The following is a 19,969-nucleotide window of genomic DNA, read 5'->3' as shown; positions in this document are numbered from 1 at the left end:
ACTCTATGAAGGTCTGCTCCAAACTGATGCTCCCCTTCTCCTCCAGAACCACTCCTTTGCCACCGGCTCCTTCACCCTCTCCCTCACACACTCCCTTATGCATCCTCTCCTTAAAAAGGCCTCTTCTGACCCCTCCCGCCCTGCTAACTACCACCATACCTCCATTTCCCCCTTCCTGGGCAAACTCCTGGAGAACCTGGCCATCTCCAAACTAACCGAACACACTGAATCTGCCGGCTATCTCCACGACCACCAGTCTGGTTTCAGAGCAGCCAGAGGCACGGAAACTGCTCTACTGAACACCCATGAATCATGACTCCAACTCTCCATCCATGCTAATCCTCCTGACGACACGCACCTTTCCATCAAATTTCCCTCCTCTTCCACCTCTTTCATCCCTGACTGTCTAACTGCTATTCAGCATGGTGTGCTGCCAATGATCTCTGCCTTAATTCCAGTAAGACTGAGATCATTCTCATGGGGACACCTGCTCATACCTTCGCTCCCTCCCTCTACGGGTCCCCTCCCCTCACTCTCTATTTGGTCAAAAAAGCTTGGTGTCATTTTTGATTCCTCTCTGTCCTTCTCGCCCGCTATCGCGGACCTTGCCAAGAAAGCCCACTATCAGCTGCACCTCATTAGAGACATACTCCCTTTCCTCACCTTCCCCCAGAAATTATGTCTACAGAGCTCCGGTCCTCTCTGGGATGGACTACTGCAACAGCCTCTCCCTCAATCTTCCTACATCCTCCTTTCGCCCCCTTCAACTAATCTAGAATAGGACTGTGAGACGTATCCTTGGCCACAAGCCCAGGAACTGCATCTCTCCAGCCCCAATCTCTCCCCACTGCTCCCGGTAGCTGCTAGGATCAAATTCAAGACCCATCCACAAGGCTTTCTGGGGCCTGGGACCCTTGTACATCCAACTCTCTCCCTAAATACCTCCCTGGTAGAGCCCTTCAGTCTGCTCGCTCTGATTCTCTGCAAATCAGATGCTTTTCTAAGGAATATAGTGGGGGTAGATCTCTCTCCTCTGCAGGAGCCTCCCTCGGGAATGGTCTCCCTGCCCCTGTCAGACTTGAGCTTGATCTCCTTAAGTTCCGGAAGCTCCTCAAGACTCGACTTTTCTCCTCCTTCTTCACTCTTCCCTCCCCCTGCTAACACCTTCTTTCTGCCTCAGTGACTGGCTGCCTGGTTCCCTATGAGTACTACAGAGCTCAATTACCCCCCTCCCTTGCAATCCCTCCTTCCCTGCACTTATCATGTTGACCCTCACCTCTGCAATCCCTGGCACTTGCTCTGGCCTCGCCTTAGCACTTGCACCTCGCCTCTTCCACTTTTTCCCTTCCCACTTTAGCACATTATTTTTGTGCAGTCTGGCACGTCCCCCCCCTTCCCTGTTATCCCTTGCACTTCTTGTTCTGCACTTATACGATCCAAATGTCACAAGGCCTAGTAGGAGCATTATTGGTTCTTTCTCTCTTGCCCCCCACCCCCTTCTTTTTGTTGTGTGGCTCCTCGAAACATTATTTGCTGTATAGGCGCCTTACAATTAACCAATAAAATAAAAATTAATACAACCCTGAGTAACTGAGTACCGATCACCTAAAATAAATAAGTAATTAAACTGAGGACCTCATTAAGAGTTCGTCCGAAGAGAAAATCTGCAGGTTTGCTGCCAGCTGAAAGAACCTTTTATGAAGTTTGCATTACACTGGCTCTACACCAGTTTTCCGTCAGCGGAAAGCTGTCAGAAAATTCGCTGGTTCCAATGCATGGCAATGAGGACATGTGGATTCTCCACTAGTTTTCTACCAGTGGAAAACTGGTGTAAAGTTGATGTAATTAAAACATTAAATAGGTTCTTCCGACCGGCAGAAAACTGGCGAAATGTCCCTTCCGACAAACTCTAAATGAGGCCCTGAATAGACTGGGCCTGTAAGGTTCCCCTGAGGTGGGCGTGTCAAGAGTGAAGCCACTGCCCTCAGGTAAAGCTGGAGGTGACTGACACTGTCTCAAAGGCTATAGCTATCCTCCCCACTTCCTTATTAAAAGGCAGCCTATAGCTAAGGCTGGGAGTATTGGGACGGGACACTGTCAAGAGGGGACAACTCCGGGGGCGGGGGGGGCAATGGAAGGCAACTGAATCCCAACCTCTTGATTGCGTGGTACTGAGTCTTGGATTCCACCGCTCCCGTGATCTTGATTGTTTACCTGAAATTGAAGATTGTTTATTAATGCTTGTTGTCATTTGTCTTATCTACTAGGGGGCTGTTGCAGTGGAGTTACATGGTGCACACGTAAAGAAAATACTGTCAGCCCACAGGGGTACCGCACAGCCACAAGTTTAGAACAACAGCAGCTTGGGGTACAGGAGGAGGCCATGGACTGAGGGCCTGAAATCCCTTCCAAAGTTTGGATGGGAAGCAAAGTGAAAAGTAAAGTGAACAAGAAAAGTCTAAAGTGAAATGTAAAGTAACTTTGTAGTGAGGGGTAGCTAGGGAGTAGATTCGGGAGGCCCCCGTGAGGAAATTGTTTTTTCTTGACATAGTTACAGAAAGGGTAACCGCTCAGTGTATAATCATTAGCTGTGACATTTGTTACAGATCATGTGTAAGTTAATTCCTGCCAAAACGCAGCAGCTGAGGTCTGCTTCTTCCAATCCATACATTGGTCCAAGTCTATTCTGGGTGGGGGAATGGCTGTCGCAGTGGGAACAGTGGGTCAGAGGTAAGATGGTGGTTAAAGCACAGTATGTGAAAGATGATTGCCGGAAGGGTCAAGTGTGGTTTGTCACTGCTAGGTCTGTCACTGCATTCATACACACTTAACCTGATCAGTCCATTGTGCACTTTTGCAAAACATTGTCCCAAACACCATACCAACAAAAAACGCAACAGGGAGATTGGTGTGAGTTCACAAATTCCACACAAACACCAATGCCATGTCAGCAGGCGCGCAACGCCATGTAGTTAACCGAGCTTCAGCCCACCCGGAAATGTGAGCTGAAGGACGGTGCTTCCTCACATAATAGCTTTTTAAACTTTTTTTTTTAATTGTACCTTTATTTGTATTGGTTAAAAATGTGAACCTTTCACATTTTTACATTCATATTTACAACTTCTTACATTCTTGTTAGTTGCATTACATTAAAAAACATCATTAAAATACATCTTCAAACACAACCTATCTATTTACAACTTATTACATTCTTGTTGTTTACATTACATTGAAAAAGCATCATTAAAATACATCTTCTGATACATCTTATCTATTTACAGCCCTATTCTTGCTCTATTCCGGTGGCATATATTAATATTAAAAACCTCATAAAACATGAAACTTCCACTTAAAAGCATTTCAGTCATTTCAGAGCCTGCCGGCCAATGTTAAGTCACCTAAAAATAGAGACTATTCACATGCAATCAAGCAAATACAGTGTGATGTATATGGATCTTGTCATTGATTCGCTAATGTAACTCAACTCTTAATATCAATCAATACTTCCCACTTCTTAAATCACTCTCATCAGGCCCAATTTTAAGCTTAGGTTGGGGTATATTGTCATTCGAGATTTACAATTCCAATTTCTACAAAAAGTGTGTTGACGCTATGTTCAATGATATTTCATTAGCGTTGAATATTTTCCACCACATTTGTTTTTGCGATAATGTTCTAAAATCTTGAAAGAATTTATAGAAGATTTCCTTCCTCAGTTGGATCAGACCTAGGCAGGCTACAAAAAGATGTTCCAAATGTTCAATTGATGATGGATCATTACAGCTTTTTATTAGAGAGGTGAGAGAAGCCTTTCCTGGAACCAGTGGCTTTAAAGTATTGACGTATTCCTGCAAAAAAAATGTATTTGCACAAACGCAGCAAATCATGAAAGTTGCCAGTTTCAGGCAAGGCCTCCATCTCCGCTCTGCTTTACAAAAATCAAATGCGCACATCAGCCCCCTCCCCAAGGATGCGAGCGAACATATATGGGTTCTTTTACATACAAAGGGAGGGGGCTGATGGGTGCACCTTCTTTTTGTTAGGTAGAGAAGCGAGGGAAGCCTTTCCTGAAAGTGGCAGCGTTCAAGGTGTACTGTGTTCGTGCAGAAAAACGTATTCGCACAAACGCAGAAAAACTTTAAATCTGCCTCAGAAAAATGAAATGCGCACTTCAGCCCCTCCCCATGGATCCGAGCCAACATATAACAATGCTAAGTGTTATTTAATAGTAATGCATGTAAATATGTCCAATGTAGAGACCTTTAGAAGAAAGCACTCTATAAAAAACAAATGTTATTATTAATTATTATTATTTCCCATCCGAGGGGAGGGGGCTGGTGTTCACACTTGCTTTTTGTTAAGCAGAGATGCGAGAGAATCCTTTAGTGAAGCCAGCAGTGCTCAAGGTTTTTGCATGTTAGCTCATTCTGTATGCATGCATGTGTGCAAGGAGTGTGTATGCAATGTATGTGTGAATGAGTGTGTGTGAAGGAGCGAGTGTGTGGTGAATGTGGGCGTGAGTGAATGGTATATTTAAATGAGTGAATGAATGTGTAATTGTGTGTGTATGCGTGTGGCTTATGTGTAATGCTGAGCCGAGGAGCTGATTCTGGTGGGTAGAGGGTGTGGGGGGGAGGGTGGTTGGTGGGAGAGGGACGGGTGGGAAAAGGGAGATTTCACTAAACATAACAATTTAGTGGACATCCATGATAAAGTAAGCATGGTGTGTTAGCTGGAATGGCATTTTGGTGTAGCTAGAATAGCCCTTTATTGTTGTGACATGGCTTTTGTTTACCGGGCATCTATAAGAAAGTAGGCATACCATGTGTTATGACGTGGTTAGACTGGGGTTTTGGTACAGCCAGCCTATACATTTCTTTCTGTGACTTGACATTTATTATTGGGATGGACATGTTTTCTTATAGTAACATTACAGGTATTATGCGCAAAGTAAACTATGAGTATGTCCATTTATGGGAATATTGGAATACTTTGGTGCAGCCAGAAGGAAAATGTATGGCCACAAACATGATGACAGATCTAGCCGACATTTGGGATGGCCTCTTTTAACAGTAGCGCAGTACTGTGAGGTCTGTGCCTCAGTATGTGCGGCCATTGGAATTAGTACTTGCTCAGATGTTATGCTTATGGTCTCTGGTCGATTGGCCACAAAACTTATGGAAATAAACCTTGTAATTTGCAAAAGGATAAATAACTGGTTATTCTCTTATGTGTTCCTGATCATACCCTTGCTACCTCGAGTATTTCAGTGGTTGGAAACTGCCTCAATTACTTACTATTTCAAACACATCACTTGTGCTTGGCTTAATGTCGCCAAAATCTCCAGACGGGAACTTCTTCAACCAGATCCAGTCACCCTGTAATAAACAATTAATGAAATGGAGACAATTAGTAAACATAGGCACTATTTTTTCTACCTATTGAGAGTCATTTATTCTCTAAAAGATACCACTAACTTTGTGCAATAAAACTATTAGAAGAAACTAATGTTGTTATGCAGCAGTTCATGCCAGATTCCTCCACGTCTGTGCTGCTCTTACACCCAATATAGGGTACCTGGTGTATTGACCTTTGATTGGTGAAGTGCTGAGTCGAGCTGCTGGGACCAGAACCTGTGAAATGTAGACTGGCACCATGTTAGAGGCAATCACTTATCCCAGGGGATTAGAGGTTTATATGCTGGTATAATGCTTCCCCTGTTATTCTCCTTTTTATGCATTTTTCTTTTTTACCTTGCAAGAGCTATGGGCTATTAATGCCAAATCTCGCCAACCAACATGTCTTTTAACACTATTAGCAGTGTGTGCGTCTGAGGCACTGATAGCATGTTGTCGCCAACAAAAAAATAAGAGAAACATTTTTCCTTTTGATGTGCACCCTTCCATCAAAGAGAAGGTTTTGCCAATTTAAGATGGCTGCCGTAAACGAAACTGGGACTCAGGCCATAGAGAGAGACTAGGGATATAGGAGTGAGGTAGGGGATGATAGCAGCAGCAAGGTAAGTGCAGGAAGAGATGAGCAGGGGAAAGAAGGTACGGGTGTGTATGATGGGATACATTGACCCACTCAGCAGAATTTCCATCCATAATCAAACTGCACTTGAGCCTTTAACAGCAAAATGGCTGCGCTGGCTCCTTTGAGCACCACTGCCTCGCATCAAAACTGCGTTTTGCAGCTACAAAATGATGGCCGCACTCTTTTGCCAAGCACCATTGGGCAAGTGGGAACACGGAGCACACTGAGAAAGGCTGCCAGGGTGTGTTCTTGTGTGTACTAAAGAAGCAAAGTGAAAAGCTGTGCTGCTTTGCTGCTAGCCCAAAGTTTCCCATTGAAAAAGCAAAATATTTTACATTTAAAATGATGCCGCTCTGATGCTCTTTTCAGCTGTTCTACATTACTCTGCTTTTATCAGTGAGACCCTGCCATGCCCATCCATATTCAGATTGTGCTCCAGCAGAAGAGAGCATTATCACTGAATAACAGGGTGTGTCAAACCAAATCCAGGAAATCAACAGCTTTACTTTCAGCTGCACTGAAAAACGCTTGACTTTTGGGCAACAAAATGTCAAAAATCACTGCTTCAAAAGAAACCCTAGCTCTAAGGGCATATGTCAATTGCAATGGACCTGTGCCTTAAACAGATTGTGGTATAAGTGAAACTGACTAGGGCTGCAAAACAATGTTGGGAAGTCAGAAGGAAGAGAAAACCTTTTGAAATGGTCAGCCCAGCAAACTTCACCATGTGTTTAAATGCGCTTTTCCAAATAAGGAAAAATGCCTGTTTTAAAAGTGTAATGTTGAAAGAAGGCCCTGTCTTGGCCTAGCAATGTAAAGGGGGTTTTGCTGGGAAACATATATGGGATGTTTTATTTCAATAGGCTTGCTGCTGATCCAGAACAAAATAAAATAAAATAAAGAAATAAAGGCATTGGCTATACTGGAAAATTAGCCAAACAGGGTTCTACTATGGCTCAAGGGACAGTTGGGGGTTGGGTGCTTCCCCCAACAGGAGCCACAAGGGATTTCTGGGACACCTACATGTTATATGTTGCCTTTTGAAACTTTGAATGACCAAGAGAAAGAAATATCACACGCTCATCAGACTTCTGTCTGGGCTTCAGCTTGAGACAATAGATCTGGGACACCTACGTGCGACTTTTGGAAGTGACAACCACCAGCCACTCAAACTGGGGAAACTCCAGGGCAACCCTGGGCTAAACTGACATTTGGTGGTAGCCTGAAGAAAAAAATGGTCACAGTGGAGGACAAAGGCCGCCCATTTTGTCTCAAAAGACCAGTTTGTTAATAAAACTTTGAGACTTTTATCTCCGCGATTGGACAACGCAGAAATGTAAAAGTTTCACAATCTAGATGCAATTTTGGTGCCTTTAATTCAAGACGTGGTAGCCTTCACTGTCATAAAAGGGACAGAAATGTCAGAGAATTGGATATTCTGAGGAAAGTGTATATGATGCCACTTTGAAATTCAATATTCACATGCTTTATGATAACATATACACATGTATAAAGTTATAGAATTTTAGGTAAAATAATTTAATTGAAAATGACAACAAATTATTAGACGGATGAAACAAAGTCCTAGAAATGTGAGAATTGGACTGTCATGCTCTGTGAAATATGTAACCTGCCTATGAAATTTGCCAAAAGGCCACAACCATACAAATGTGTGATTTATATTAAGATTGACTTTTGGCAAAAAGGACTGTGGGATGGCTTTTCACCTCATAAAATACAACCTCATAAACGGAGTCTCCTCCTTGAGGAGGCGATTAATTTAGGCTGACCCATCCGGTTCTTGGGGGTAGGTCTAGCTTAGTTCTGCCCAACAATATACCCGGTGATGTCACCCGCTTTATAAAAGGGGTGGGAGCTCACAGGGACAGAGACTCTCTCCTGAATTTCCAGCGCCTCGGTATCCAGACATTCCAGATCCACCTTTGCAAGATTCCAGACCCTACTGCCAGGACAAAGCATTGCTGACCCTATCACAGCAAGGCCATTGATCCAGAAACACCACTAAAATCACAATAACAAAGGGAAAAAGCTGTGGAACCCATTGGGAAGTATTCTGTGACCAGTCCGGCTTTTTGCCCACTACCTGCATGCCCGCTGTACCCTTGCCATGCAGTGACTAGACTTTCCCAGCAGTTTGTTGTCAGGAGGGCCGCCTCGCTTTGACCAGAACCTTTTCAGTCCAGAACCCAGTTGGCTGTCCCACATCCCAAAGTGTGGATTGTAAGTATTTCCCCATCCAATAGCCACACAAAGTCTGCCCTATCTTGATACTTTGTCTTTGTCGTATTTTCTAGGTAATCCTATTCATTCCTTGGTACCTTCTTTCAGACTGTTAGAATTTTCTGTGCATCCTGTCCTTGATTTTCTAAGCAATTAGCGCCACTTTTCTATTAATTTCTGTCTTGCATTGATCATAAATCCTTAGCCATATTTTGAATAATCAAATTAATTCCCACATAAAGTTGAACGCGGGGTGAAAATGTTGACGTCGTGAATCAACCCTGGAGCGTACCGTGTTTTTCTTTGACAATATAGTCTTGATAATCTAGTTCAAGTAAAACTTGCTTTTCTTTCCAAACCGAATTTCTCTTTGTAACTGCTTTATTTTACCAAAAACCGAATTTCTTCCGCCTTGAAAATCTCATCCAATTCTTTAGCTAGAGTCACTTTTTCCCTTCTATATTGTCCCTTTGATGTGCATTTATTCCCCAGCCTAAAAACCGCATTCCGATTCTGTGTATTCCATCCGTTTAAAAAAAACATTTTGACATTTAAAACTGAAAAAGGTGAAAATGCAACTTTTACATGTGTGATTTTGACTGCACTGGGGTTCTAACTTTCAAATTGCTTTTGAACTGTCTGCCTTTTGTGATATATTGCTTTATAGTTGCTAGTGATATTACATCCCTGATACTGTCATAAAACATATGTACCTCATTATTTAACCACACCTATAATTAATTATTTGTCAAAGTCTGAGTGTCATTTTAAGCAATTGCAAAGGGTTTTGCCTCTTATTTTGTGAGGGAAGGTCAGATTTGGATTATGTTTGCTGCCTCATATCCCTGACTCCCTGTTGCTTCTTTCTATCAAGAATTCAAATAATTGTAGTTTGAGGGGAAATTACAGGGGGAAACCTTAACTCAAGTGCTATCTATCCTAATTGAAAAAATGCTCCTATCCATGTGTGCTTTGGATATGTTCTTCTATAACATTAACCAAATGTATCTCAGTGGTTTTCATTGTAATTATCACCCCATTGGTGATTGCTGCCCAATATTAAAATTGTGTGATTTTCTTTGAATTTAAAATAAATAAATATTGTGTTACCACCCACCGGCCTGGTTCATGGTCCATTGTGACCCGGGGTATTTGTAAAAGGGGGTGTGAGACTGGTTCGTTATCGGCTCAATTTGAATTCGTAGAAAATAAACAAAAAGTATTCTAATTGAGCGCTACATCAGAGGCTGAGGGCAAGAGTCCTGGTCCGGTGTGAGACGCCCGATTGGAATCCTTCACAGGAGAGGGATGATTTGGGAGTGAGGGAAAAAGGGCAGATGGAGCCGTGCCTGAAAATGGTGTGTGTGGCACAGGAGAGCTTGTGCATTCACACCTAGCATTGGATGGAGAGGATTTACTGGCTCCCTTGCACCAGATGATAATTTAAATTTGTTTTTTTAAAAAGCTCTTGTATTAGGAACCTTGCCTGTGCTTCTCACCATTATAACATTGTGGCAAATTGTAATATTGTCTGTGTTATTCATTCAATTGACTTTCTTTATCCAATTCAGAACGTGTTTACTATATCCTTATTTTTTATACAGAAAACGTGATTGAAACCTTAATGTATACAAAACAGAATTTTTCTAAAATGGAAAGAGCATGCAGGCAATCTACTTAACAGCCTCAACTCAATGGGGGTAATTACGACCCAGGCGCTAATTACGCCAACTTTACCACCATGGTGTAAACTATGTTTACACCATGGTGGATGGCGGATTTACCGCCGCATTCCAAGGTGAGTGGGGCGGTAAATCCCCATTTCCCATTTTCCCTTCCCCATTCCCATTTTTGCCCCATAGGGCATAATGGGAGTGGGGAAGGCGCTAATTACGCCACCGTAAATTACGGTGGCGTAATTAGCATCATGGCAGGTTAGCGCCATGGATTTTAACGGCTGCTAAGAGTAGCCGTTAAAATCAGAATAGGCGTTAAGGGTTAACGACGGCGTTAACCCTTAACGCCTGGGTCGTAATGATGCCCTATAAAATCAAGACAACCAGCAAACCAGAAGCAATTACAAGAAAAACATTTTCCATTAAACGTTTTAATATTTAGGAAGAGCATGAAAGCTAGAATTGTTCAAACCATTAGTACTACAATTAATGTTGTGTGATTACACAATCCAAAAATATAATAGTCAGAAACAGACACACATCAGTAAGACATATGTAGATTCAACAATTGTAGCAGTCAAATCAAAAATAGTCAAACATAGCACCAAAGAGCATCCCAGCATCCTGAGCGATATAAATAAAGATATAAAGGAGAATTACATTTTGCAAGCCCAGACTCATACAAGCAGTAGGTGATAAGCTTTACTCATGATTACGAAATTATACCTGCGGTGCGACCAGAAAGGGGAAATCAGAGAGCATGTAAGTTGCATTGTCAGTTTGAATTTTAATACAGTCCTCCAATTGTCTGGCTGAGGATCGTCAAGTGGGTAGAATTTCGGCCCAGGGTATCAGCATGCTTACAATTCCAACTTATTGCAAGCAAGGAACTGATTTGTCCAAGCCGAGTTAGCATCGTAATGCCACATTCGACAAGTTGGCCTGCTGTCAAAGTTAGAAGAAAAAGAAAAAGGGGTATTATGATTTAGTCAATGGACGCCCTTTCCAGTGCAAGCGGCTTGATCAGTAGCCCAGAAGGGTTATAGGTCAAAGGTTCGAATCAAAAGGTTCGAAATACAATAGGTTCGAATCAAAAGGACCAAAAACAAAAGGTTCGAAATATAATTTTTTTTTACTTTTTCTTTTTTGGGGGTCCCCCCCAGCCCCTGTTTTTTGTGGTAAAAACCACTTTTTTTACCTAAACGGAAACCCCCCAAAAAAAATCTAATAAAAAAAAATCGAACCTTTTGTTTTCGATCCTATTGACTCTCACCTTTTGCATTCAAACCTTTTGTATTCGATCCTTTAACTGGATACCGCCCAGAAGATCTACCTAAAGATCATCTCTTATTAGTCAGTTGCCTGCACGATGCTAATCTTCTGCAAGAGTTACAGAACTGTCTTAATGTCCTGCTTGAATGTCACTGGTGTCAATGTGATAAGCTTGACTAAAGGATTGTTGCTTTTCCTACTGTCCAATCAAATGTATCACGCAGGATTCTGCAAACAGCTTCGTACAGAACTTTAAGACAAGCATCACTCAGATGCTCAAACAAATCATATACCAGGCAGGACTATCAAATGTGTGTTATGACAATTCTAAAAATCAACTACACTGTTAGCGGCCATGAATGCATACATATCCATGGGCCGCATTTTGTGTGAGCTCCTGTGGGGGTACGTGATTCTCCATTTCTGTACATCTGAAACTGAATTTTGTTCTCATCATTTGGAATCCAAAAAGAGCTAGAAACAGATTGCTAAAATGCATACAGCAGACTATTACGGGGCTCTAGAATAAACATAGGGTTTATGTGCTTTCGGAACAGGTGCAATATCTCACCTCATAGATGGCCACATTTGAGTTCTCATACGTCGCAGGTGTGAGACTCTTTACAGAATACGACCTCATGGGTGACCTTGTGCTTCTGGCATCTGCAGCCGTTTGGCCACTACTGCTGGTACGGCTTCCATCAGTGCTTAACTTCTGCAAATTGAGTTAAGGAAAAATGTTTAAAAGGGAAACAGTCGATATATTGTTGCATCCTTGTGTTTAGTAGCATTGCATCTTCTGTAACAGATTTTGGGTTCTAACAGTCTTAAATATTGCGTACACCATTTATGAAAATGTTGTGATTGTTTGGTAAAAATGTACAAATATATTTCATAACTATTTCTCAAATATTTCAGATTTCTTTATAGTCCAAACACGTAGTTTGGCCTTTTTTTAAAAGCCATACATTTCCATAAATACTCCTTACATTGACATCTCTAACCAAGTTATAATGTATTTATTTAATTGCTGGGTAATTGTTTGAAAATGCCTAAATAGTTGGTCATTTGTAAGATATACCATTGAAGAACTTTTGAATGTATGTAAAAGTTGCGCTTGTTTTTGAAATCGTCCAAATATTCCACAACAATACCAACATTTTAAAATGTCTACATAACTTTCTGAAGCAAAAGGCATATGGCATTGCATGAAAATGTGTATTCTATCTAATTTTTGTAAGGTATAACAAACGAGTATGAATATTTACAGGATCTAAAAGTTATTTTGAACTTTCTAAAATATATATTTGTAAATTTCCTAAGAATCCTATAGCACTTCCTCATGAAACATATATCCTCAGCTGTCAACATTATGTGAGAAAAAGGCTGGAGTGAGTCTGCACTGAAAAGCCATATTATCTAAGAATACTAGGCTTTTCGACATGGGGTCAAAGTGGCTGATACTAAGACTCCTATCTAACTACCACTCTCCAGAAGGTGAGTTGCAATGTTTGTGATGTATCTGTACATTTAATTATACTTTTATGTTATTTGCAATTTCCAAGTGTGAATATTTGCACCAATGAATCGCCATGATAAAGAGTGTTTATTAGAGAACAATTGCACTTTAGTACAGACAGTTTACAATGTCTGGACCATCACAAATGACACATTTCAAGGAATGGGGGGTCCTCTCCAGGTTAATAAATGCATTCCTAGCAGCAGGCTGGATCTTGGCAACACTATTAAATTAAATTCACAAAATGTGTCTAAAATAAAAATAAATACTTAGTTTAAAACCCAGCCGCCAGAAAGGGCACTAAATCATTACAATCATCTCCAACCGTTTAGGCCCACATAGTGCCACAAAGCTTGCTACATCAGAAACCCTTTCAGTTCTTTGTTTGCTCTATTACCAGAATATTTTCACAAAGCCTCCTCTGCAGAGGATCAATCTGAAGAACATTTGTAAGAGGTACATAACTTTTCATTCTCAAGCAAGAGCTCCAGCCCTGATTCACATCCTTAGAACAGATTGCATAAGGGTACCACCCCATTTGAGAGGTGGACATTGGAACCTACCTTCCAGTTCGCTAAACAGGGTTGTGAGAGAAGTTTGACCTCCTTGGGCAGCTGTATATGCATCCAAACCGACGCTTTAATGTGTGCAGAAGAAATTATTTTCATGTTGCAGTCACACATAGTGTAATTAAGAAACATTTCTCAATAATGAGGCATTCAATGATTTTTATCTCATTGGCTGAAAGTTAGGGAAATATTTGTTACTCACTTTTCTCTCTGGATATCCTTGATTCTACTGTGTGTTGGATTATTGTTAGGGAGAATTCTCATAAATGGGCCAATTCCTCCCACCTTAGAGCCCTCCAGCTCTTTTGCTAAACTTTGGGACTTTGTACTTTTCAATTCAATGTGTTTTCTGTGTTTGTTTCTTTTGGTTATGGAGTCTAACCAACTCCATAGGCATCATCATTTACAATTGTGTCACAAAGCACCTTCAGTGCAGTGCCACAGGGAAGTCTTCCAGATTTCCCAAGGTTTAAATACCTTCTCTGGGATCAACTACTGTTTCCCAGAGCAGTAAAGTGAAATTGGCTTTACTTAGCATTGTACTTGCTAGACCCAGCACACCCAGGGACATCATTTCACCAAAATGGCAGGGGTGGCGGAAGTGACATCACACGGCCCTTGACACCCCCCTGATAACATCCCAGGAAGTGATGGCATTTAACCCCACCCCGAAGTGATATCGCGGGAAGCGATGGAACACGACCTTTCACCCGTTGACAAAACAGGAAGTGGCATAAGATAGGTACACTACGAAAAATATGGTTACGATATCACTATAATGTGATGTACATTCATACAAGAATGGATCACCATATGTATCGTTAAGATCAGTGTGCATAGGCCCATGTTACCAAATTACTGTGAATGCAAGCAGGCGTCCATGACCAAATGATAATGATGTGTTATTATATAGCACTTACGCTTGAGCACTTTATATAGAAAAAATATACACCCAATATCACTCAACCTGTGTTGGTACTCATTTATCGACCTGAGAAGGATGAAAGGCTGAGTTGAGGCATTTAAGAACAGTCTAAATCAGTGACTCACCCCCTGAAGTGTGCCTGAAATAAACCTTTAATGAGTCTAGCAATAATTGTATAGAATTCCAGAAAGAAACATTATTTGGTATTCCTATTCTTTCTTATTTAGGGTCAGTGCTGAAAGTGTTAGACTTGTGGCACTCCTGTTCTTATTTTTCTATTTTTTTTACGGGGCCTGAACAAGAAAGCCAGCCACTCCAGAAGTACAGTGCCACATGGTGCTGGCCACAGCCCAGGAGCTTGCATTACAAAAAAAAAAAAAGAAACTCAGAGGTCGCAATTGCGACCTCTGGCGACCACTAAATGACGTCCCTGAGCATACCCTGTCTTACAACAGAGTGCTGGAGGGGTTACTTAGTATCCCCTGTGTCTAAATGTTCATGTAACATTTTTTATGTTACCCTTTCCTCAATTGACTGGCTGGTGGCAGTGGTTTCGTTTTGAACTACCAAGGTTTGCATTTACCGCGACCGTCCGCGGACCCGGTAACGTTAACCGCGGGATCCATCTTTTTCAAAATGGCGTCCAGCCATCTTCGCTAAAATGGTGCCTGGTCTTCTTTTTCCACCAGGTCATTGTGGAAAGGTCCTTCTGGAGAGTTTCTCTGCGGCGCTAAACCAGGTTTGGTCTCTTTGTTCATTTCGCCTTTGGCAGGGTTTCTGAGTGAAGCCCGCCTCTGTCGCTCGAGTGTCTGGGGTAGGCAGGAAGTGAGGGAGGTACCCGAAAACCCCTGTGCTTAGTCTCCTAGGAGACCCAAATGCACTCTGTGGTGATTGGCTGGCTGACTGGCTGGCAAGGACAGCCACCCTGCTGGGTGAGTGACAGCTAGACTGGAATGAATGGGAGAGAACTGAATAAAAGGGGAGTCTTTTGGCTTGGAAGGCAGAGTCGACCAATGGACGAAGGAACCGAAGAAGAGCTTGAAGAGGACACCTGCTGCAACTCCTGGTACGTTGGTTTGCCCGGTGAAGCCCTGCTGCAGAGACTACTTGTCAAGTTCGCCTCGACAGAGAAGCCCAGCAAGGACGACTTCTCCCTTTGAGTTGGTGGGACCAATCAACTCCAAAGTAATCCACCTGGACACACATCTCGGAGCTGATTGCATTTCCTCAGAGTGGCTGCAGGAACCGTATAGCCAGGGAGAGGGACACCAGATTGTGTGTGTTACTTTTAAGCTGGCCTAAAGCTTTTGGAAGATCCTCCGGACTCCCACGAAGCAGGACTGGCCAAGCCTGAGCCCCCTCAGCAGAGTGCAGGACCCCAGAAGTAAGGACAGTCCACCTTGACAGCCAGGAACTGCGCTTATTGGTATTTGCCGTACCGCAAGGAGCTGAAATGCAAAACAGCCACTGAAAGTAAAGTTTGCCGGTTGCCAGTTTTAACTGTCCCAGTACAGTGCAGGAGTCTCCCGACGTCCTCCCTCTTGTCCCCACGACTGAGGCCCAGGAACAGTGCGATCTTCAGAGCTTCACAGGAACAGAAGTCACCAGCTGCATCTTTTCTTCTTTACCAAGGTACTGTAAAACAAGTTTAAGAGAACTTACCTCTTACTGTAGAAGTGCTTGTAACTTCCACAACTCACAAGTCTAATCAGCTTGTGGCCCTACATTTGATTCTTCTTTTCTTCAAAGACTCCTAAGAACTTGTGCAAATACTTTTTCATTACTTACCAGAATTGCTTTATCCTATCCAAGACATTTGCCCATTGACTTTGGCTTAGCCTATTGAATTGAATGACTCTTCTAGTGAACTCCTGAACTCTTACTACAAAGGTAGTTGCAGAGAAGCATAGCATAGTGTACCTTCTGCGAACGTCCTTCTTAGACCAAAAAACTCAGCCAGCTAATTTGCACACTCCATGGTGTCTTCCAACTACCTATTCCATCTTGTCGGAACTCATCAGCAGATGATTAATGGATGCCTCACACATCATGCTGATGGGCAGTTTCTATTTATGGGCAGAAATCCCTTAACATGAAATGGCTTGTCAATTCTCAGAACAACGGTTTGTGCATATAGAGCTTTGCAGGTAATGGTCAGACGCGTATTCATCTGCTGCCACGTTCTGTCCTGACTTTAATGGCCCGTTCTCATGTCCATCCTGTCTCTCCATTCCTAAGGAGGGATTGGAACGACCACCCAAACATCATGCTAAGAAATCTGTATTGTTTCCGCATCACGATGTCTCTAGGCATTTATGGCCATCATGTCGGCACTTTGTTATCTATGTTAAGTGGTATGCAGCACGTGTGTGAGCATACTGATTAGTGCTGGCGGTGCTTATCTGTATCACTGATATCTTCCTGATTTGCCTACATGCGATTTTACACCATATCTCATTAATGCTGCATCGATTCCCACCTATCGGGATAAAGTGTCTTGGCCCCCACTAGGATTTCTAATCCTACCGGACCCTGCTGCTTTAATCGCTATTGACTACTGGTTCACTGCATTTGTCAGAATATTGTGATTTTCAAATCCTGCTTGTCCCTGCTGCTATAATTGCTCTTGTCTACTGGCTCACTGCATTTCTAACTATAGTGCTCAGACTTCCCTATTACCGAATCGCCATAACTAAAATATAACTACACGCCTTGCACACGGTACCAGTCCACACCTATAGCCCAAACTTGGATTCACCAATCACCAGCACCTCCCTGCCCATGACCATAATGAAAATATCGCAATACCAAACATTACACCTCGTACTGAGCCTCCTCACTACCATGGCACTTGCATCTGCTGCCTCATACCCTCCTAAGGATAGAAACATGAGACTGAGGGCAAGATTGTCCTGTCTCCATGAACCATCATCTTACCACACCTATAGAGGCTATATCGATCTAGCAAACAAACGCTCACAACACCTTAAGTCCACTCCTTTGCTCCCTGTCTCCACATTAACTAACCAGTCACCATCACAAAGAGGCACTCTAACTAAAAATAAACAACCTCCCACCACCATACCAACTAGCACCTTATCACTAACTGGGTCACTCATCAATGCTAGATCCATGGTAGCCCACGCTACAGAGATCTCCGATACCCTAACTAATGAGAACCTAGACCTATTAATCATAACCGAAACCTGGCTTCATGAGGCGGCTGACAAACAACATGCCTCTTCTGTTGCTTCATTATTGAAGGATTATGGTCTGACACAAAAAGTTACCACCCCTGCTCACTCTAAAGGCAGGACCCTAGACTGGGTTGCCGATCGGAATAGCAACATTAGCATCACCAACATAATGCCGCAATCTTGGACTGACCACTACTTAATTGTATTCTCTGCCTCACTTGACCTTAACCGACCTAAACCAATACTCATGGCCCCGCCACTCCCTACCAGATGTAAAAAAGACATCACAGCAGAACAACTCGTACCTCACATCCTCCCCACTCTTGACAACTTAGACAATATCACAGGCCCGACATCACTTGTGGAAGCCTTCAATAGTACGATGATTAAGGCACTTGACTTGATTGCCCCCACCAAAATCTGCAAGAGTAAACAACTTTCTCATCTGAACAACTGGTTCACACCACAGTGGAAATACCTTAGGACTCAAAAAAGAAAGTTGCAGTCAATTTGGCGACATTCGCCCACCGAGGAGAACAAAATTAAATTAGCCACTCTCGCCAAACAGTACAAAAAGGAGATCATAAGCACTAAAAAGAACACCTTTAATGACAGAATATCTAAGGCCAGATCAGATACCAATGAACTATTCTCCATCCTCTGGAAATGGAATCACCCATACCCCTGACTGATAACATTCCTAAAAATAAGCTCTGGTGCATTAATATACAAAATGCACTGGCGGGAAAAATGTGCTTGCTCCAAACTAAAATTGCCAACAAAAAAGCTTCCCTACTCCTGCCGACGGAACCTACACCCCAGCCACAGCTCCCTCTAAACCAGACTAACAATACCCCCACCCCTTTAGCTTCAAACAAATAACCATATTAGAGACAGAAAAAATCATACTCTCTCTAAAGCCATCTAACTGTAAAGGAGACAATTGCCCTGCTCAAATTATAAAAGATGCAGCGAGAGACTTAGCGCCTTTCATCTCTAAGCTCATCAATGCATCCTTTAAGTCCAACCTAGTGCCTAACAACCTTAAACAATCTTGGGTGCTTCCCTTGCTAAAAAAACAAACACCTGACTCCACAATACCGACAAACTACAGACCTATTACCACCGTCCCATTACTACTTAAAATTATTGAGCCTACCTGCAAATTCAGGACTACTTAGAAACTAACAACTTACTAGGCTCACGTCATTCCGGCTTCCGTCCCCTTCATGGTACTAAAACAGCCTTGATTGACCTCAAAACCCAAACTGACGAGCTGAAGGACATTGGCAAATCAGCTATGCTACTCCTCCTTGACCTCTCTGCGGCCTTCGACCTGGTAGATCATGCAGTCTTATGCAATCACCTTAGCTCCGCCGCCCATTTCTCAAGTGATGCCATAACCTGGGTACAATCCTTCCTTGCAAACCGGACAATGAGAGTCTTCTCCCCCTCAGCAGCCGCTGATCCCACACAAGTTTCTTGCGGTGTCCCTCAGGGATCATGCGTAGCTCCTACGATGTACAACATCTTCACTAAACCTTTGTTTGACAAGTTGGACAGACTGTGTGTCATCTACACCAACTACGCAGATGACACTCAGGTCCTCATCCCCCTTTCGGGCAACTTCCTGGAAGACACGGCTTTAGTAAACAAGATATATCTCCTCATTCAGGCATGGATGGCATCTCACGGCCTCTGCCTGAATGACGACAAAACAGAGTTACTGATCCTTGGCTCAGAAATGGCCATCAAAAAACTTGACCCAAACTATGCCTCATTCAACATTGACAACAATGTCATCAAAGTGATGCCTGCAGTGAAAACCCTTGGGGTCTATCTCGACTCAGCCCTCACCTTTAAGAAACAAACTAATTCCTTAGCATCTTCCACTGCAGATACTTGCAAATTGATCCGAGCATGTAGGCCATTCCTAACTGAGACCAGCTGCATCACACTAGCAAACGCACTCGTCATATCCAGGCTGGATTACTGTAATGCTCTATATGCAGGATCTAACAAGTACATTCTTTATAAACTCCAAACACTCCAAAATAACGCTATTAGAGCAGCTCTAAATATTCCTAATAGAGCCCATATCTCCACCTCCAGAAAAAATATCCATTGGCTAAAAATTAAAGACAGGATTTCCCGCAAAACCCTCTCTCTCACATCTAAATGTCTCAACAACATAGCTCCCCCCTACCTGGCAAACAGAGTCAACAAGAGAACCTCAAACCGTCCTACAAGAATGACTAAAGCTTACACTTTAGTGGTGCCTAGATACAAAAAGATCACAGCTGGCGGCTCCAGCTTTCCGGTCTTAGCTGCACAAACTTGGAACAGACTCCCCCTAGACCTCAGAATGGACCAACCTTACCCTAGCTTCAGGCGGAAGGTCCTTACCTGGATACGATCCAATGACATTTAGCTTGACCTCCTCCCCTTACTAGGACCCTCGCCTTGCCCCTGCTACAGAGACCCCTGATGATTTTAACTATGTCAACTGGTTTCTGCTCAACTAGCTTTAACTG

General features: G+C 42.7%; 1 protein-coding gene across 2 annotated transcripts in view; it reads right to left on the bottom strand.

The window, feature by feature from the left end:
- GUCY2F (guanylate cyclase 2F, retinal) overlaps positions 1-19,969 on the bottom strand; it is a 720,767-nt gene that overhangs the window by 355,669 nt on the left and 345,129 nt on the right. For both annotated transcript variants that reach the window (XM_069612625.1, XM_069612624.1), the window contains exons 7-8: positions 11,797-11,940; positions 5,298-5,378 (exon numbers count right to left, since the gene is read on the bottom strand). In XM_069612625.1, coding sequence (XP_069468726.1) covers positions 5,298-5,378; positions 11,797-11,940 — 225 coding nt within the window. The remainder of the gene's footprint in view (positions 1-5,297; positions 5,379-11,796; positions 11,941-19,969) is intronic.

Source organism: Ambystoma mexicanum, chromosome 5p, assembly GCF_040938575.1.
Source record: "Ambystoma mexicanum isolate Mex_15411 chromosome 5p, UKY_AmexF1_1, whole genome shotgun sequence".
NCBI lineage: Eukaryota > Metazoa > Chordata > Amphibia > Caudata > Ambystomatidae > Ambystoma > Ambystoma mexicanum.
The sequence above is the reverse complement of the archived record's forward strand: the minus strand, read 5'-3'. Positions and strand labels throughout refer to the sequence as shown.